The 22,188-nt window shown below is 36.5% G+C and overlaps 1 protein-coding gene across 3 annotated transcripts in view; it reads right to left on the reverse strand.

Annotated features, from left to right (window-relative positions):
- The window catches only part of LOC129268456 (uncharacterized), a 32,026-nt gene extending 10,073 nt beyond the window's left edge, over window positions 1-21,953 (reverse strand). The window contains exons 1-11 of one of the 3 annotated variants that reach the window (XM_054906007.2): window positions 21,548-21,692; window positions 15,213-15,234; window positions 13,820-13,891; window positions 12,448-12,578; window positions 11,665-11,767; window positions 10,596-10,711; window positions 9,919-9,997; window positions 4,580-4,741; window positions 3,872-4,057; window positions 2,144-2,209; window positions 148-208 (exon numbers count right to left, since the gene is read on the reverse strand). In XM_054906007.2, coding sequence (XP_054761982.2) covers window positions 148-208; window positions 2,144-2,209; window positions 3,872-4,057; window positions 4,580-4,741; window positions 9,919-9,997; window positions 10,596-10,711; window positions 11,665-11,767; window positions 12,448-12,578; window positions 13,820-13,891; window positions 15,213-15,234; window positions 21,548-21,600 — 1,051 coding nt within the window. In that variant the 5' untranslated portion in view covers window positions 21,601-21,692. Of the gene's footprint in view, window positions 1-147; window positions 209-2,143; window positions 2,210-3,871; window positions 4,058-4,579; window positions 4,742-9,918; window positions 9,998-10,595; window positions 10,712-11,664; window positions 11,768-12,447; window positions 12,579-13,819; window positions 13,892-15,212; window positions 15,235-21,547 lie in introns of all 3 variants that reach the window. The other 2 variants (XR_010294616.1, XM_054906009.2) reach the window with 2 other exon arrangements.
- Between the last annotated feature and the right edge of the window lie 235 nt (window positions 21,954-22,188).

The following is a 22,188-nucleotide window of genomic DNA, read 5'->3' on the forward strand; positions in this document are numbered from 1 at the left end:
AGTGATGCCTTGCCAAAGGATGCTAGGCCACAGTGGGATTTGAACACATAATGCTTTCTTTGATTGCAAAGCAATAGTTAAAACCAACACACCATGAAGGGAGAAGTTGAATGGAAATGAAGGAATTATAGTGAGGAAATAACTTACTTTTTCTGTCATGAATTTCTTGAAGTAGTCTAATCCTTGGATCAATGGAATCTGCGTCCGACTGTCATAATGTAAAAGAAAAATCAATTAAGTGTCTTGAATACCCCCAAAGGCTGACCTATGTGTTATGTTAAAATTGCACAGCATATTTAGTTTCACAATGAAAACAAATTAGTACAATGAAGTTTTATTATTATTTTACTTCTGGTACACAGTAAAAAGAATTGAGAAAGCAAAAGTTACATGACCCACCCTAAATTCGTTGATTGATAATTAAAAATTTGGGTTTTCTGTCAAAAAATGCTAAAATGCATAAGGCTTTTATTCAAATGTGATGAAATTTTGAGATGTGAAGAAATTTATAATGAGTTTTGGGAGTACACTCAATATTTACCAAGAAAATCTAATTCATTGTTTCCAAATTTTTATCATTTTTTTTTGGAACATGAAGACAGCAGTCATCTTTGAAAGGCAATTATTAAGTTCCCTTGAATCCACTCAATTTTGAGAAGCAGCATTTGCAACAATGACCTTTCAAACCTTTAGGAATTCATTTTCTCATTAAATTTGTAGCATGCTTGCCTTCAATCAAATGTTAAAGAGAATATTATTTTAAATTTTAAATTTCAAGCTTTCCAACAGTATCAACATGTATATGACTTGAAGGGATTAACCAGTATATTCTTATTCAGAAAGAATGAAACATACTGAATTTATGAGGCACGGTAGCTCGGTCGGTAGAGCGGGGGTTTGGGATTCCAGTGACCCGGGTTCGATTCTGACTTGGTGCGCTAGTGCCCTTTAGTAATGCTTTTATCCTTATTACCAGGATCCTCGCGAAAGATCATGCTTTCCTAGCAATCATGTACAAAATCACTACCATTTACCTTCCTGATCACCTTAAGCAAATGTGCAATAAAGAATGAAGATGCCTTCATGGCACAAACATCACAAAAGTGCAATTTATTAGAATTTCATTCCAACTTGATATTATTATTCCAAGTCCACCCCAGCAAAATGTTGATTTGAATAAATAGAGAAAAATCAAACTAGCATATCGATTTAAATTTCATCAAAATTGGATATAAAATAAGAAAGTTATGACATTTTAAAGTTTTGCTTATTTTTCACAAAACAGTGATATGCACAACTCAGTGTCATGCAAATGAGTCAGTCGATGATGTCCATCACTCACTACTTTTTTTTTTTTTTATTGTTTGAATTATACAATATTTCATTTTTTTATTAAAGATTTGACAATAAGGACCAAGTTCACTGAACCATATAGTATTAAACAATGCTAATTCCACATGTTCAGGGAGGGAGTTAATCCGTTGTTGTTTCACTTGACAATGAGGAGGAGTGGAGGACATTAGAATATTTCATATTTCATATAAAAAAATACAAAAGAAATAGTGAGTGGGTGACGTCATCAGTTTCCTCATTTGCATACCGACCAGGATTTGCATTTAACTGTTTTGTAAATTAAGCCAAACTTTAAATTGTCATAACTTTCTTATTTTTCATCCGATTTCGATGAAATTTTCAGTGTTATGCTTGTTGGGTTTTTCTCTTTTTATTCAAATCAGCTTTTAGTTGGGGTTGACTTGTCCTTTAATGATGCCACAATCACATCGAAATATAGAAGAACTTTGCAAGCAGGTAATAAAAGAGTGCTACAGCAATGTATGCGACAGAGTATCCTAAACAACTAGGGATACTAACACAGAAGAGTCTGGTGGCCATAAATTTTCTCATTTCTGGAAAAATATGAGAAAAGAACATCTAAGATGGTATGTTCTTTAATGTAACAATATCTTTAACCCATAGAGGTATACCTTGCAGAGAAATGATATAAAAAAACGCTGTCTGTGAAGTGCGACATAATTATTTGGGATAAGCTCTCTAAATGAACCCCTCAGGCAGGTAGAAAAAGAGTAAGATACCAATGCAGCTAACACAATCCATGCACTCGAGTGCCGTTTGTTATTCTTACCTTTAGGGTGTCTGAGCGTGCAGATAGGGAACGGGTTGTTGTGCTAAAATGTGCAGAATTGGTTGACTGTGAAGGTCGAGGGGGGCAAAGGTTAAGGTCATAGGTCACAAGGTTAAAAGGTTATTACTTCACAATGTTATTACTAAGACAATTAGAATGGGATGGTAATGCATGATTAAATTTGTGGCAAGGAAGGAATTGACACCAATTCTTTATCAAAATCAAAGAAATAGATTTCCATTTATGAATATCTTTGTTTTTAAATTATATTCCATCACTAAAACAAAGAATCTTTAGTATGTATTTAAAATGGGGTATCAAGACCCCCTTTCAAAATCCATGTTGAATTCATTGCCTGGTATAATAAAAGATAATATTATAATTGTATTTTTGCTCACACACAGTCAACACCTACATAACAAATTATCTGATTTTATATCAGGGGTCATTCTTAAAAAAAAAACACATTTGTGCCTTAACACTATTCATATATATTACTGTATGATATTTGAGATAAATTGAATATAATTTTGTTGATACACAATGATAAATTCTATTAAACAATAAGTGCACTCTTTCAATATAAGATAATAGTGACGGTGAGTGGGGATTATAAGCCTGGTTAGTTACATGGGTATATATATATAAATATATACATATGTTACCAGTTAATTCTGAAAATACGATTAGGTTGAAGGATTAATAAATTATTAATATATTTACAGAAATGAAACTGATATATACATGTATGTACACACACTGAATAAATATGATATAAGCTGTGAGGATGTGCAAAGTATTTTTGTACTTGACTTGAAAACAATGACATGCTATGACAGCAGGACATCAAATACATTTTGCAAATCAATTACTAAGTGAAAAGAAAAATAACCACTTTAAATTCAACATACTTTTAAGCATATGTTAACTTCTCTTTTTTTCTTTCACAAAAATTCACAATTCCACATATAGTTTCAAATTCTTTGTATGGTTTATTGCAAAAATCTTAATGTAACTACAGTAATTCTGTGATGTGGTGCTACAATTAAGCATATGAAAAGCCAATATCACATTGAACATAACCTCAGAATTTCATCAATTTTAGATCTGAAAAAAAGAGAAACCGAAATTAGGTTTATTCAAAGTTATAGAGTTTTATGTTAATAATTCCGTTTGCTTATTTACTAATTTATGTCCTCTTAAAAAAAACTGTTTTTAAAAGCCTAATAAGGTCCATAATCTGTAAATGTTTCCATACTGCTTCAGTGTCATGCTATTAAGGCCACCGCACACCTTACAACTGTTCGCAATCCGATTTTTGAAACAAATCGCATTTTGCTCATTTTCTGAAAATGTGAATGGAACATTTAATTTTATTTATTAATTGAAAGAATACTAATATAACCATTTTGAAAGATTGCAATCCTTTATTTTAGAGTAAAGGCCAAATTAGTTTCAAATCGTAGCCAATCGTACGACTGCTATGACGTCATTACGACTAGATATTAAATTCGCTTTTATTCTAAGGGTGATAGCATAGTCACAGATTTGAACATAGGTATTCGTACGATGATTTAGAACATTACACAGTAAGATATTCCAAGTCTCAATATTATTATTAGCATCAAATTCTACTTCATTTTATTCTGAAATCGGGTCGCAGACCAATCGTAAGGTGTGCGGTCGCCTTTAGTGGTAACATTAATAGAATTGAGTTTTATTAAATACCTCTGCTACAGTACGTGGGCGTGTGTCGAAGATTGGTGGGGGTGTGGCCGGCACGCGGAACTGGTCGATCCCTGGGGCCGATACCGGTCTTGCTCTAACGTGGCCAGCCTTGGTGTTCTGGACTTGACCAGTAGATTTATTGAGGGAAGACTTGAGTTCATGGTAACGACGCGAGTGGTAGCGCACCTAAAGAAAGCAAGTAGTACACAATGAAACATAATTGAATATAGGTGAAGATCATTTAATAAAAGCAGAAAAATTAGAGAAACACCTTAGTGAAGGTTTGACAAATAACAACACAGTAATGAATGAATGTGCAAAAGTCTCTCTTTATAATAATAATAATAATCTATATTTTATTGTTTAAAATAGAAATCAGAAATAGAAAATCCACAAAAATTAATGCCCAGTTGAGCAGCACCAGATCAATTGAACGCCAAACATGATAGCAGCAGCAGCAACTTCCATCTTTTAACGTCTTAGTCTGATGCAGCCAGGGTTTGAATGGGCTTGACCTCCCGGTTGTGATGCTCTACCAACTGAGCTAAATACACCCCGGTTTCATCCAGAACCATACGGAATATGATAAGAAAGAGAAATATGTAATGACAAACTATGTATCATTCCCAGTGCAGTACGTGGTGCTGAAAAACATTCATTTAACTTAGGCTAATCATTAAATCTCTAAATTGGCAACCTCTTACATACCTGAGTTTTCCTGAGACTCGGATCAACAGATGATTCCCGGGGAATGCGTTTGCTGCCAAGGATCTCATGTCCATAGTTTCGCTCAGTCCCAATGAACTCCCTGTTGAGCTGGTCTTCTAGCTTTTCATCGCTGGTCGAGAAAACTCGTTGAAAATCATCAAGCTAAAAAGACAGAAAAAATAGCAAAGAGAGTGAGGAATATACTGCCATTATTGCCACTGAATAATTTTGAAAAGTAAAAGTTTCTCTTGTCAAATAATTTTGAACAGCCTCCTTTCTGACTAATTTTTTTTTGAAAGATAGACATTTGACATAAAGCAACATAATTGGATAAGGAATTGTTATATATATATATATATAGAGAGAGAGAGAGAGAGAGAGAGAGAGAAACAGGGTTAAAACTTTCATGCTTTAATCCAACAAAATTTATTGAAGTCCACAAATTTTTGACGAGTACATACCGTCTTTATCAAGTGAATGACAAAAGTATGGCGTTTCCATGTACAATTGCCTTGTGTAACTAGGCGTATTGTCATGGAGACGCATTAGGCTCAAAAACATAGATCATAATAAATAATAAAACATCATTTCAGAAAGTCAAAAAGGGGCCTAAGCTTTCGATCCTAGCAGAATCTTCGTCGGAGGCAAAATGACAAAAAAAAGGCAATTTTGCCTCCGACGAAGATTCTGCTAGGATCGAAAGCTTAGGCCCCTTTTTGACTTTCTAATTTACTCCATTGGCTCTCTTTTATTAGATAAGCAGTTTTCAGCAGCTTCTTTTTGCCATAAAACATCATTTCGACGTCACAATATATAATGTTAATCAAAATAGGTGAAAATAAAATAATAATAATAATAATAATAATAATGTACATTTATATAGCGCTTATTACATTAGTTTCTAAGCGCTTAACATTTATATCATTAACGTAATACATGTATAAGGATTATGAAGAGCATAATAAATTATATTACATTACAATTGCATAATATTACATTAAATTACATTATATTAGATTACATTGCATTATCAGTAATTAAAGAAAACAGACGGGGTGACATGGAATCAGTGAATCGAACTACAGTCCATTGAATAGATATGTTTTGAGTCTGATTTTGAAGGTGTCTACAGAAGGAGAATCACGGATTATCACTGGGAGATCGTTCCAAAGCTTGGGGGCACACACACAGAAAGCACGGTCACCGTAGCGTGTCTTAGTACGTGGACCTGGTGCTAGCTGTAAGTGAATTGATGATGATGAACGGAGCCGGATGGAAGTGGTCTGCGTCTTGGGCTTGATGAGTTCATTGATGTATGATGGTGCGAGTCCATTGAAAGCCTTGTAGGTCAGAAGAAGAATCTTGAACTGAATACGTTGTGGAACAGGAAGCCAGTGAAGTGAACGAAGAATAGGAGTAATGTGCTCATGCTTTCTTGTGCGTGTGATTAGACGTGCGGCTGTGTTCTGGATGTGCTGGAGCTTAGACAAGTGAGATGCAGGCAAGTTGATCAAGAGACTATTACAATAGTCAATCTGCGAAGTAACAAATGCATTGACCAGTCTCTCCGTGGAATTTTTGTCGAGGTACTTTCGGAGTTTCCCTATTCTATGGATGCCGAATGAAGCAGTTCTGCAGATCTTCTGGATGTGTTGTTTCATGCAGAGTTTACCGTCCACTACAACCCCAAGGTCCTTAGAGCATTCCGATGGCTTGACTACAGCCCCATCAACTTCAAACTTTGGGAGCTCTGATGACTTGCGGAATGAGGATGTGACATGGATAAGTTCAGTCTTGGCACCATTGAACTTCAGATGATTTCTAGTAGCCCAGGATTTCACAGAAGATATACACTGTTCTAGTTTTAACATCCCACTTGCAACCTCACTAGATTTTAAGATGACATACAACTGCGTATCATCAGCGTACATGATGTGCTGAATGTCCTGGTGAGCATTGATGACATCAGTCAGAGGTCCGGTGTACAATATGAAGTCGAGTGGTCCCATGACTGACCCTTGCGGTACTCCACATGGAAGGGGAAATGGGTTCGACTGCACATTGTTGATAGCTACAACCTGCGTTCGATCTTCAAGGTAAGAACTGAGCCACTGCAGGACCATTCCATCAAACCCGTATCTGCAATGGAAGCGCTGTATCATTGTGGTGTGGTCGATCGTGTCGAATGCTGCAGAGAAGTCCAACAGAATCAGAACAGCCTCATGTCCTTTATCTATAGCTAACAGCAGATCATTAGTGACTTTTAGAAGGGCTGTTTCAGTTGAGTGGCATTGGCGATAAGCGGACTGCATTGCGGGAAATAGACTATTATCGTCAAGATGTGACCTCAGTCGGGCAGCAACAATCCTCTCAAGGACCTTACCAATAAAAGGCAGGTTCGCAATGGGACGGTAATGATTGAAGTCATTGCGATCCAGTGATGCTTTTTTCAGGAGAGGAAAGACATGCGATTGTTTGAATGCCGCCGGTACTACTCCAGAAGACAAAGAGTGGTTTATAAGTCTGGTTATGAATGGAGCAAGCTCCTCGATGCAGTCCTTTACAAGATACGTTGGGATAGGATCTAGTAGACATGATTTTGAAGGGCTTTTGTGAATCTCCTTCCGAACTTCCGAAACCGTAACAGGTTCGAAGATGGAAAGTCTACAGGACGTTGTTTCTCCATCAATATCGGGTGAATGACAGGAGACCTCTTTAAGACTCGAGATAATATTCTGGATCTTGTTGTAAAAGAAGAGTCCAAAGTCGTTTGCAAGACCTGTATCTGATTCATGATCAGGAAGAACTTGTGCCGTTGGACAAGAAAGCCTCTGCGTGAACTGGAAAAGCTGCTTAGTGTCACACTGCGCTATCTCATCAGTCAGGTACTGAGATTTTGATTGCTGTAAGATAGCGTTGTAGGATTTACACTTCTCCTTGTATATTTGTCTATTGATTTCAAGGCCAGACTTATTCAATATACGTTCAGCACGGCGTTTGGCTCTTTTCGCCTCGCGAACTTTATCCGTATACCAGGGAGCTTTTGGCCTGAGAGAGACGAGTTTAGATTGCTTCGGTGCATGCTTGTCAAGGAGTTGTTTCAAGACAGTGTTATACTGAACAGCCATATCAGAAGCATCGTTGGTTGGAGGGAGTTCAAGCAATGCATGTTTAAGGTCATTCCTGAACTTGAAAATGTCAATATCACGAAGTTTCCTACAAGTGATCAGCTTCTTTTTTGACACAGGACGTACAAAGTTCAGAGTGGTAAGCACAGCTGAATGGTCAGAAGGAAGTCCAGAAATGATGTCCGTGTTCAATATTGGATGACCGAACTTCCTTGTAATGAGCAGATCCAAAATGTGCCCAGCTTGGTGTGTAGCTAACCTAACGTGCTGTTGCAGATTACTTGCATCTAAGATATCCAGGAATATCTTAGCATCTCTGTCAGATTCGTCATCAACATGGATGTTAAAATCCCCCACAATCATCAGTTGATGTTGATCAATCACAAGTGATTCTAGTAGTGATGAAAATTCTGTCACAAAATTGTGATATGACAGTTTGTTCCTCGATGATGGGGGTGGTCTGTATATGACACAAGATCTGAAAACGACAGAAGTCGAGATTCGGACCAGGACATCCATGTGCTCAAAAGAAGAGAAAATCGTGGAGGAATTCCTGGTGAGTTCCAAGGAGGAGCGATGTATGATGCATATGCCTCCACCCCTAGATTTGCGAGGTTCATGTATTACACGAAAGTCTGGCAGAGTTGAGGTAATGTCCGCAATTGTGACGTTGTCATGGGAATCACCACACAGCCATGATTCGGTCAGGAACAGAAGATCCAAGTTGTTACTAATGATCAAGTCACAAATCTCTGTAGATTTATTGTTCATGGATCGACAATTCCATTGGCCAGCTTTAAGACAGGTTGCACCATTTTGAGGTGTTGAAGGAACAAATCCAGGCCCCTCCTGCACCGGAGTTAAGTAGACGAGATTGGAATGATGGGATGAACGAGATAAATCTCGCACTTCATGTCTGCAGGATGAGTCTGGGATGGAGACTAGCACAGGAATTGGTTGGAGACAATTGATACGTTTCCCACCCCTCTTCCCGCGTTTTCTCCATCGTCTGCGCTTTCCTTCTTTCCAATATCGTGAGCAAGGTGAAGATGGCGCTGTTGTTTGAACTCCATGGAGACTGCATGGTTTGCGTAGCAAACGTAGACAACTAATCCGAGAGCAGACTTCACTGTCAAGTGTGCAGTCATCCTCATGAGGTCGTAGGCTTTGAAGATACAATGCTGAGTACTGAATAAGTCTTACATTCAGAGCCATCTTCATGTGAATGGACTTAAAGTTTGGATCACAATAGTCCAAGTCATCACTGAAGTCCAGTCGAACAAAAGGCATATGATGATTAGAGAATCCAGTGAATAGAATGGTTGAATGACGAGCCTGAAAGGGCACAGTGGCAGATTCACTGCATGTAGAAATCCAAAGGTGATGTGAAGTACTTTGATACAGAAAAACTGCAAAAATTAGATGATAAATACTGGAAAATGCAGAATCCATGGCAGTACCCAAAGCCATCATTCTATTCTATGGACTTTATCCTCTCAGCTAGTGTAAAAATCACCATGCCTAATCAACTATTCCAGGACAAACTAAAGAGTAAAGTGGGAGCCTGTGAGAGCGCTGTCCAGCGCTGCACAGCACTCAAATACATGTGAAAAATTAAGCAAAATTCAAAATGTCATAACCCTCCCACATCACATCCGATCTTGATGAAACCTTCAGCGTTACGCTGAAATAAATAAATTTTGTTGGATTAAAGCATGAAAGTTTCAATCTTGTTTCTCTTAATATTACTCCAACACGTGGAATATCTACCGAATATATATATATATATATATATATATATATATATAAGAATGATAATATATCATTATGTATATTGATTGATACTGGACATACAATGAACATAAAGAGTTTATAGATGTTAGATGTAATACATGAAATTTTTAGATTTTCTTTAAAATCTTCAATATGAAATGTTATTTGATCTATTTCTTAATTCATTGAATGCCAAACAGGGTAGCAGCAAGTCCCAGCTTTTAATATCTTTTTGGTCTGATGTGACCGGGGCTTGAACTCTCGGCCTCCTGGTAGTGAGACGCTCTACCAACTGAGCCGATACACCGGTGACATAGAAGTACAAACAGACAGACAGACATTGAGAGACAAAGAGAGAGAGAGAGAGAAAGAGAGACGGACAGACAGAGAAAGAGGTAGTAGTGGAATAGTAATGTATTGTAAAATCGATCTTCTTACCTCAAATAGTTTCCTCCATGTTTTCTCCATCGGCCCTACCCTAGGATCAGGAACAACAACATCTTTGGAAAGATAGCACCTGTGATTTTAGAAAACAAGACAAAGTTTATTATATCATTTATCAATTTCATCTTTTTTGAACTAGAGAAAGGAAGGTTTAAAGGTCAAAATGGCCTAAGAAATGTTGGGAAGGTAATGTAACATTTGCCCCTCCACTAATTTTTCTTAAATCATGGGGTGGGTCTTATGCTACATGTAGGTTTTTTTTTTTTTAGTTAAGAATGATGTGAGGATTAGGATTAGGTTAGGATTTGGTTTGAAGTTCAGGGGAGCGTTTCATGAAAGGACTTGTCAGACGTTTTATCCGACAGTTACCATAGTAACATTGCTTTTAAGCCAATCAGAATCAAGGAAAGTTGTCAGACGAAAATGTTCATGAAACGTTCGCCAGATTTGACTTCATGCATGGATTTTCGGTAGGAGCAATTATTGCAGGAGAAAATATCATAGAACCTTGGGGACATTACACTCATGGCATTACCTAAAGAAGGCCAACTGACTTCTAGCTAAAGAGTCCTAAATACATGTAAAATCCCCTCAACATTTTTCATAATTCATGCATTAGGGTGTTTTGTGACTACAACAACGACAACTATTACCACATCGTAGAGACTTACAGAACGATCAGGTCAAGAAATTCATAGAACTGGATGCGACCAGGCTCATCCAACCTCTCCTCCATGTGTTTAACCCTGTGCATCAGTTTCAACGGGGCTATGGTACGTCCACAGAGCTGCATGGGGATGAGGTTGTCAAAAACATTTAGGTATACAAAATAGAGGCTCAAAAATAAAACCTTTAAAGACTAAAGGTAATATTCAGTAGGAGAGTTAGCACTTTTGATTGTTAATTACACGATTTTAGATCCAAAATTTCAAACACAGGTGACAATCATTTGAGCAAAATTGGTTAGGATATGGCTTAACAAAAAATAAGAACAATGAGAAAAAGGAAAGTGGGGATATGACATCATCAGCCCACCTAATAAATATTCATGATGATATGCATATAACTGTTTTACCAAAAATTTTTAATTTTTTTAATTCAATAACTTTTTTATATGTTATCAGATTTTTAATAGTTTGCTTGGTAAATTTTACTTTATTTATCTAGATATAATTTTTTTCAGCGGAGATTACCCCTTTAGTGAGTGATTAAACTTAGGGTACACCATGTGGAGTGTAATAGAAACAGTGGATAGAAGAAGAGAAGAAATGGATAGGCGAGAAAGTGGAGATTTGAGAGTAGAGTATTCTTTCTTGAAAGTTGATGCTGGCTTGAGTCGGCGAGTAGAGATGATGAGTAGTAGAGAGACTCGACGTTTCGGACAGCTTGACTGTCCGTCATCAGGAGTGAAACGTCGAGTCTCTCTACTACTCATCATCTCTACTCGCCGACTCAAGCCAGCATCTCCTCACTAGCTCTACTACTCAAGCTGTTCTCAACTCATCAATCTTTCCTGGTTTACAGTCCTTTTCAGGACTACTTTCAAGAAAGAATACTCTACTCTCAAATCTCCACTTTCTCGCCTATCCATTTCTTCTCTTCTTCTATCCACTGTTTCTATAACACTCCACATGGTGTACCGTAAACCACATCAGCGATTGTACATGCCACCATGCAAACCTTCAAACAACATCTGATTAAACTTAGTAAACCATTTCAAATTAGGAAATGTATTGTTACCTTAAGAGTTCTCATAAGTGTATGTTTATCTATGATCATTCCTTTCATGTCTCCTGCTTCGTAAACTTGGAAGGCAACTCTCACATCACTCAGCTCATCAAAACTGTCAAGAACATCAATAGAAAATAACCAGTCTGTATTTATTTACCTGAAATTAAGTTCTAGTAAGTAGAAATGAAGGGAAAACCTAGAAGAATTAATAGATTTATGTTATATTGTGTAGGTTTTGGGTTAGAATGTGGAGATAATACAAATTTGATGTGGCAATCATTCACACAAAATTGACAACTCTATGGCAGATTCTATGCATTAATTTAAGCTCACTTTTTATTTTATATTCATTTCCTTTGTTGAAGCATATTAGTGACCATTGAATTTTATGCTACATGTAAAACCAAAAAAACCGACACCTTGGGTATTTTCTCCACTTATCACAAATAATTCTGTCATTATTTTTTTTCCCCAAATCAAATTATCTTTGCATTTATTGATATGACAAGAGAAATGAGTGAGTTAGCACATCATCAATTCACTGTATCAACCTTGAACTATCTGTATCCCAAGGCTCAGTCTTAGGCCCTCACTTATTTATGTGTATAGAAGACATCTAGGCTATTACATGTACAACATGTATGCTGTTGATGTTTTATTGAAAAGAGTTTGCTTGCATCGTTTTTATATGTTTGTAGATTATATCAAACAAAATAATAAGTAAAATATAATAATAAGTTAACTTTAGAAACCTCAAATAAAAATAAAATTGATTTATTCATTTATACTCACGTAAGAAACTTATGATTTATGAGGTTCATGCTTTTCCTCAGGACATTGATGTTGTAATCCGCTGTGTGCATGTTGACAGAAAGGTGGAGTGCTTCATTGAAGTACTTGAGATCAATTAACTTCAATATTTCCTGGAAGAATTAATAAATATTACCTTTAAAAACTATTTTATGATTACATTAATTGCCTATAATATTTAAAATTTTCTACAATGTTTCTTTTCAAGCTGCATTGCTCAAGTAATATGTAAAGACCCAAGTCATATACAGAGTTTGAAATTCATGTGCATTGGAAAAAGGTAAATCTTAATGGAAAAATCTTGTACCAGTTCTTTTTTTATATGTAGATTATATGAAGTAATTATTGTGAATTTAAAAATTTGTAGTTAATTCAGAAATGTTCAAATATATTTTTGTATTTTGCCTTTGATAAAGCAAGATATTATTAATCAAAGTTTAGATAGGTTCTTTTCCCCCTTTGTTGTCATGTATAAACACCAACATGCAATGCTTATCCAAGAGTTTAGAATGTGAATAAACTATGCTCTTATAAATCCAGCTTTATTAATTCATGAAATGATTTTTATGCATACTGAAGAAAATAAGGGCCATGTTGGCCTGTATTACATAAACAAGATAAGCTTTTTGCTTAAGTTTGAGCAATTTGTCTTAGCATTTTGCTTGTCTAAGAAATCTTCCCTAACGATATTCTATAAACTTTAAGACATTTGTCTCAAGTCGGACGATGTGGCTAAGCCAAAGTCTCAAATTCTATGACGTCATGAGAAAATTGCAACGTCACGCAACTTTTGTCGCGAACATAACAGCTGCTCCAAGTAAAACGTCTATGCATTTTATGTGTTAAAGCAAAAAATCGCATCATAACAAATATTAAGATGGAGGCTGAGAAAAAAGGAAGGCCAATTTTACTGAAGGAGAGAAAATTACGCTAATAGCAGAAATAAGAGAAAGGGAAGAGATCTTGAGACAAACGCTTAATTCACGTATCGCATTTCAGGATAAAGAAAAGGCGTGGGCCGAAATTGCCTTGAAACTAAAACAATTAAGACAACTCACAACTGTCTTAAAGTTAGAGCAAAATTCTAAGCCATGTTGAATTTATGGAATAGAGACTCTGCAGTTTTAAGAAAAGTTGCTTAGCCATTCATCCTATATCTGCCTTAGTCACGCAAAAACTCTTAGCCAAATTCTAAGACAAAATTCTTAGCCCATTCTTTATGGAATACGCGTTTTGGCTAAGAATTTTGTCTTAGACAGAAAATAGGAAAAAATGCTTACATTTTTTACTTAAGCATGCTTATCTCGTTTATGGAATATGGGCCATGGTTTCTGATGTTTATTTCAACACTCACCCGATAGCTAACTCCATCCTTTCTGATTATATGGTCATCAGGAATACAGTTACGAAGAGTTCCATTGGGATACTTGATAAAAATTAGAATTGCCATTATCAATTTACATTTCGTGTACTTGAATGAAAAACATACAGCAGTATCATTAGGACAGGGTATGTAGTAGTGTAACACATATCACTGTAAACAGTGTTATTATCTTGCATAAACTATTTTATCATCATTATAGTTATATAGTACATGTAACATCTTCACCATTATCATCAGAATTATCATCATAACGGTAAACCATTTTGATTTTTTACCATTTTCATCATCATTATCATCATTCTTTTTTTACACTTATTAATTATCATTTACCATTATCATTATTACTTTACTACCCTGTATCATCATAATCATTATGAATTTTGGAAATTATATTTGATTTGTATCATTTAGGGTTTAATACGTACAAACAACCAAAAAATTACTTTTTTTCTTTCCAGGGCTCTTTTTGGAGAAACTTAAAAATTTTCCAGGGCTACTTTTTCATTTTCCAGGGCTCTTTTTCCACTTTCCAGGGCTACAATTTCTGGAGCTATTTCGCGGCTTTTTTGCGTTTGTGTGTGTGTGTGTCTGTGTGTGTGTATGTGTGTGTGTGTGCCACATTGAAGGGATGCTGGTCAGCATGTACCACATGCACTATTCACGCCCGTAAACAGAGATTCACAGGTAAGTTCTCTTAGCTGACACGATCCTATGATGGACTCGCGTGCGCTGAAATGAGCAATGTTATTGTGCCACTGTATCTTGTATTTGCTTGTGTGACTCTGCGGGCAGCTCCGCGGTGATTTACGTACATATATACGTGATGTTCGCAACTGCAGTCGGGCAATGAGTTTGGGATTTTGTAGCACAATTGGTGTGCGCGTAGGAAACAGCTCAAGATTGTAATATAAGCGGTCACACGCAAATGCAAACAAGTACACATTTAAATGCAATATAATGTATAATTTAAATGCAATCACGTACGTATGCATGAAATGCTACATAAATATACAGTGTTGACGGGGGCGATTATGAGTTTTGCAGTCGCCCTCGTGTGAATGTTTTTAGCCCTTTTCCGGGGCTCTTTTTGGACTTTCCGGGGCGAATTCGCCCGCCGCCCCCGTGTAATTTTTTGGTTGCGTACAAATTATCTTTATCATTGTCAATTTGTCATCATTACATTATGCATGCATTAGTGCAATCCCACAATCAAGGGTCCAACTTGTTCCCCTCCTCCTTCTCCCCAATTTATCATGTTTATTTCTCCTTCTTTTTCTCCTCCTCATCATCTCCCTGCTCCTTTGCTTTCGCTTCCCTTTCCCGATAAATTTCTTTCAAAGATCAGAGTGAGCCATCTACTTACCCCTAGAGCACTGGTAAGGCAGCTGAAATGAAATAAAGTTATGAAACAATATATTTCTATCAAAACAGAATATCAAAGAATGCAATGCAAAAATTGAAATGACCAAATTCCAATCATGGTATCTAAAATGATTATTCTGTTTAGTCTTTAGAGTATTGTCGTAGCTACTGAGATAATATAGTTCAACACTTATTAAAAAAAACAAAAAAAAACTTTGCATCTGCAATAAATAAAATGATTAATCTATGAAATCTGATTCTGACTAAAAAAGTGAAAAAATATTTAATTTCAGGCATTTTGTGTGACGGCCTCAATTAAAAATGAAGCCTTTCTCATCAAAATCCTTGAATTGTGTTTAGAAAAAGTGAATGGGTGCACAGACATGGGATGAGGCACCATTTTTTGTTCAATCTGAAAATGATTGGCTGGTGAGTTTTTCTTCCAAGAAAATATTGCACACTGACTTAGAATAAAAAGTTAGTCATTAGCATATAACAAACATTTTCAACTGATTTTTTGAGAAATTAAAAGAAATTCAAGATTGATCTTCAGTTAGAATGTTAGCTTGGGCAAGGCTTGGTGTGCAAACTGGATGTTTTTACCTTTTTTTTTTGCTTAATTTTAAATTAAACCTGTTAATAAAAGTTTTATTTTTAATTTGTCACTGTTAACAATTAACAATAGTCAATAACAGTGCCAGTGGCAGTGTCAGTGCAATGCAAACAACTTATCATCGACATTTGCATATGGCAATTGGCAAAGATGGATTGCACACTTTTAACAATTGATACTGATGATTTTTAAAAATCTATTTATCATATCAATTGTTTAACTTCGACGAACAACTGATGCTGCAATGCAAGCGTCGCGTCTCAGCTCTGTCTGTCCACTCATTCAATGAACAAGGTTATGATATAACCTTGTTCTCAGTTATATCTCCATGTGTGGCAAAATAAGGATGGCAATGTTTGGCTTATTTTCTCTTTTTCTTTGGGACAAATGCTTGATTTTTTTACACTGACAGTTTCCATTACACCTATTCGTCATACAACTTGGCCCTTAAAGTAAATTTGATTCTTTAAATTATTTTTTCTTAATTAAAAATAGAGATAAAAAAATGAAAATTTTCTTGCCATATTATTTTCCACCAATAGAGGGCGTACACAAAAATATGCCCAAAATTCAAGTTTTTGAGCGCTCTAGTGAATACAAAAATTATTCCCAAGACCAAGTTACTAATGAAAAATAAATTGCAACTGTACGGAAATGAGTAATTTTGGTCACAAAAGTGATATTTTAATTATTTTTTAAAGTGTGTGCTCTGTACAGCATTGGCATGCCATAGTCCAACGTGTAGATTCAAGTTTTTGAATGGATTGAACTTGAATGGATGATGGAATTGAACACCAATAAGTGTGAAGTCATCACAGTCACCAGGAAGCGAAACAGGATTGTACACCAGTACAAACTCAAAGATGCTATCCTTACTCCTGTAGAAGCAACAAAATATCTTGGTGTCACTATTAGACGGGTCAATATACGACCAAAAATAGCCTTACCCGGAACAAATTGCAACAAATGATTTTTCAACGGTATTTTGTACTATTTGACCTCAGGAATAACATACTAAAAATCTACCAAAATCTGCATCCGGGAAAGTGGTTATTTTCAAGATGGCGTCCAAGATGGCTGCCATTCACTGAAAATGGTTACAAGTGACACATTATCCACCCTAGAATCCTATTTCGGTCCATATTCCATGGTCTGGGGTACAAAAATTTATTTAGGCTAGAAAGAATTATAAGCCCTCCGGTGTACCAGGCAAATCCAAGATGGCGCCCAAAATGGATGCCGTGGGCTGAAAATCCATAATTCATCTAAATTTGTTTTTTATTCAATGGTTTTAAGGGTGAAATAGTACATTGAAACAAGTTAAAAGGACATCCAGTGGTCTGGTGTGTCCAAAAATCCAAGATGGCTTCCAAAAATGGAGTTTAAAATGGATGTTGATAATTAAAATGGACATAGTTCATTTCATATCCGCCTGGGACATAATGATTTTGGCGTCTAGACCATGATTTCAATGGTCAAAATAAGACATCGGGACAAGTTACAAGGACAGTCAGTCGTCCAGTATGTTCAAAAATCCAAGATGGCATCCAGAAATGGAGTCGAAAATTGCTGTTGCTACTTTAAAAACCCGACATAGTTTGCTCAATGTCCAGAAATATTATTTTTTTGTCTATATCATGGTTAAATGGGTCAAATAATACATTGGAACAAGTTACAACGAAAGTCAGTGGGCTGGTATGTGCAAAAATCCTCGATGGATTCTAAAAATTGATTCTTAAATGGCTGCTTATACTTAAAGCGGACATAGCTCATTTCATTTTGGACTGGGATATGTGATTTTGACGTCTAAACCACTGGTTTCAAGGGTCAAATAATATATTAGGATAAGTTACTAAGACAGTCAATGGTCTGGTATGTCCAAAAATCGAAGATGGTGTCCAAAAATTGGTCTTAAAAATATGCTGCTGATACTTAAAGCGGACAAAGCTCATTTCATATCGGCCCGGAAAGGTGATTTTGGTGTCTAAACCACTGGTTTCAAGGATCAATTAATTCATTAGGGCAAGTTACAAGGACAGTCAGTGGCCTGGTCGGTCAAAAAACCTAAGTGGGCTTCCAAAAATTGAATCTAAATTGACTGCTGCTACTTAAAGCGGACATAGCTTATTTCATATCGACATGGGAGATGCGATTTTGGTGTCTTAATAACTCGTTTAAGGGCCAAAATAATACATTAGGACAGGTTTTAAGGCCAGTCAGTGGTCTGGTATGACCAAAAATCCAATATGGCTTCCAAAACTTGATTCTGAAATGGCTGTTGATACTTAAAAGTGGCATAGCTTGTTTTAAATCCGCCTGTGAGATATGATTTCGGTCTCTAAACTATGGTTTCAAGGGTCAAATTATATATTAGGACAAGACAATGGCAGTCAGTGGCTTAGTATGTCCAAAATTACAAGATGGCTTCCAAAAATGGAGTAAAAAATGTCTGATGTCACTTACATAAGGACATAGTTTGTTTAATATATGTCTGGGGAATATGAGTTTGGTGTTAAAAGCATGGTTTAAAAGGGTCAAGTAATACACAAGGGTAAGTTACAAGACCAGTCAGTTGTCTGTATGTTAAAAAATCCAAGATTACTTAAAAATATGGGGTGTAAAATGACTGTTGCTGTTTAAAAGTATGCATAGTTTATTATAAATACACCTTGGAGGTATGATTTTGCTGTCTATACTAGAGTTTACAGGGTCAAGCAATACATTGGGTTAAGTTGAAACGACAGTCAGGTGTCAGGTATGTCCAAAAATCAAAGATGGCTTTAAAAATGGGGGTCTTAAATGACTGCTGTTACTTAAAAGTGGATGTAGAACATTATAAATACACCTTGGGGATATTATTTTGGTGTCTACAATAGGGTTTTAAGGGCCAAACAATACTTTGGGACTGGTTACCATGATATGCAGCAATCCATTTTGCCTTAAGATCCAAGTTGGCTTTAAAAAATGGGTTCTAAAGTGACTACTGTTACATAAAATATCTACCTGTTAGAAATAATCTTGGTGCCTACACTTAAATGCATGGGGACAAGTGATCATATTGTTTCATGTGTTGGTAACAGCACCCATTTTGATAAAATTTTATAATCCATCATGGATTCATTCTTGGACAAAATGGGGTACTAACCATCCTTGTTACTTGTCCGAATGTATTATTTGACCCTTCATACCACAATTTGGACACCAACATTATTTCTTGCAGATGAATATTGTAGAACTCTGACCACTATTGAATTATATGAGTCGTTTTAGATGCTCTTTTTAACAACCCTCTTGTGTTTTAGGCAATCTGGACAACTGCATATCAATTTAACCAGTCTAAACGTATTATTTTAATCATGAAACCATAGTGTGGACACCGAAATCATATCTCCTAGGTGGATTTTAAATGAACTATGTCCATTTTTAAAGTAACAGCAGTCATTTTAGACTCCGATTTTTTAAGCTTTCTTAGATTTTCGACAAACTGGACCACTGACTGTCCTTGTAACTAATTTTCTGCCTTTTGAAACCATGATATGGAAACCAAATTAAAGCCACTTAAGTAAGTAATAGACGAATTGTGGATTATTTTTTTACTACGGCAGCCATTTTGGGCGCCATCTTGAATTTTCCTGGTACCCTGGAGTGCTAATATTCTCTCTAACTTGTATAAATAATTCTTTTACCCATTGGATCATGGAATATGAATCCAAATAGGATTCTAGGGTGGATAATGAGTGAGTTATATCCATTTTTAGTGAATGACGGCCATCTTGGACGCCATCTTGAAAATAACCACTTTCCCGGATGCGGATTTTGGTAGATTTTTAGTATGTTATTCCTGAGGTCAAATAGTACAAAATACCGTTGAAAAATCATTTGTTGCAATTTGTTCCGGGTCAAACCATATATTGACCCGTCTATATCACATCAGACCTAAAATGGAACAGTCACATCAGCAATGTTTGTCAAAAGGCTAATAACACCCTTGCCTTCCTACAAAGAAACCTGCGAGTAAACTCTCCCAAGTTGAAAGCTACAGCATACCAATCACTCGTCAGACCTTTGGTGGAATATGCATCTACTGTCTGGGATCCATCAACCTCCAAGAACATCCACAAGCTTGAAATGATCCAACGCAGAGCAGCTAGATTCACACTGAATCGATATCACAATACATCAAGTGTGTCATCGATGCTGCAGGAGCTAGGATGGACATCCCTTCAACAACGACGGGAAATCTCTCGCCTTGTGATGTTCTACAAGATCCACAACGAGCTTGTCCCATTCAACTCTGATGCATACATCACCAAATGTACTAGATCAACAAGAGCTGTTCACATTCAATTTCAAGGATATCTCATGCCACAATCACGGACCCAACAACATCAATGCTCCTTCTTCCCCAGAACCATCAAGATGTGGAACACTCTCCCAGTAAATGTTGTGACAGCCCCATCAACCGAAGCCTTTCGTCTGCAACTGACGAAAGGCAACAACAGCTAGATCCATACCTGTTTTTACTCGCACCATCAGCATGCACTCTAGGCGACACCCCAATACTTACCCGTGCTAATAAACTGGGACTCCACTCACGCGCATTTGGGCCGCCCTAGCTTAGAACTAAGCAATATTATCTAGAAATTGTTAAATTGTAGTCATGAAATATGTTCTATTAAATAAATTGATAATGTTTAATCGGTACTCACCGGTTCTTTTGTTGCATTTTCAGACCATTTCTCACAATTCTTCGTAAATATTCGCGGCAAATTTTGTCGCCATAGACAGCTATACGTCCATCTTTATTAATAAATGGAGCGCCCTTTACGATAGTTGTTAATGCCGCGGAGAAATCGTTAGGCATTTTGGCATGTGTTCAAGGCGTTCTTTCTGTTTTATTTTTTATATTGAAGATTGTGCATTTGTTGAATAGCGCCGTCTACGTCAGGTATGAGATCGAGTGTATAAATACACTCTTCCAAAATAATTATGATTCCGACCTGGCGCTGTTTAACTTCAATCTCTTTCACCTAAATTAGCGATGAATGCTAGCATTATAAAATATATATTATTAACGTCTGACGAAAAGAATAACCAACCGATCAGCTGACGAGAACGCGAATCACGTGATCTTCATATCAGCTTCGATCGTGAGTCAGAAGTGAAGAGCAACTGCCCAGAAAATCAGGAAAAAGCCGTGAAAATGTAAGTTCCCCTTCATTTCTTTCATTTTTTTGTTGTTGCTATTATGCATTTACACTATAAAATTATAATTTAAATAAGAGAAAGGAATATAGCTTGTACTTGTGATATAATATATAAATATCCTGTTCTCAGAGATTTCTAACCAAAAATACTACTGATGTCGCCTATGAGGTCCATACATGTAATGTTTGGACCTCATTGGTACTAGGAGTGTCAGCATGTATATATTTGGCACATGCACTTTACCCTTGTGACACACACTTCACCAAGTTCTGAAAGAATCTTCAGGATTGAAGGAAGCAGACTACAAAGAAGAAGAAGATTCCCCACAGGCAGGGTGGTTGCAGTGAACAAGTGTGTCTGTCCAACTCCAAGTCAGAGTCCAAGTAGTCTACACAATGATTACACAGATATGGGGGCATCGGACTGTAATGTAACTTAAGTCCTTATTAAATAATCGATGCTGAAATTGGTTCACATTACAGCACAATCACATACATGTTCAGCTATCATCTTACCTCAACTCTTCCCAAGTGAGAAACTTTTTCGAATGTGGATATTTCAAATGCATTTTAACGCACTGTAGACCTAAACAGTTATTTTATTGGTATTTTGCTAAATCCCTATGTAGGCCGCCATATTGTTTATAACCGGTACCTTGGTTTCGTCATTACCCTTTTAAGCAACACTCCCTTCGTGCATCAGACTTTCGTTGGAGTCATTTCTTTACAAATCAATAATTTCGAATGATATTTCTTTTTATTTTTTGTAATTTTTATACAAGTTGCGCAGTTTTGAGAAGATATTTATAAGATGGTCAATTTATCGCGATATCAGAATAAACTTGTAGCAACTTTGCTTGGCGTAAAACCAGCAAATAAAACAGCCACCAGACGAAATCGATGAGTTGCTCGATCGGAGGTCTCCGTGAAATCGATACTTTCGTCTGATGACGTCACCGGACCTCAGACCGCGCCCCTAAATTGAATATGCATGCAATATTTCACCCAAAGTCACATTATTCACGACTTGCATGGCAAATAGGTGTGGCTTAGCCAAATAAGGCATGGCCTACGTGTGCTCCGTGCGACACCACATGGGCTGGCAAAGAGTGAGAGCAGTATGGAAGATAAACGTCAAGATTATTATTCCCATGTCA

This window comes from Lytechinus pictus, chromosome 9, assembly GCF_037042905.1.
Source record: "Lytechinus pictus isolate F3 Inbred chromosome 9, Lp3.0, whole genome shotgun sequence".
Lineage (NCBI taxonomy): Eukaryota > Metazoa > Echinodermata > Echinoidea > Temnopleuroida > Toxopneustidae > Lytechinus > Lytechinus pictus.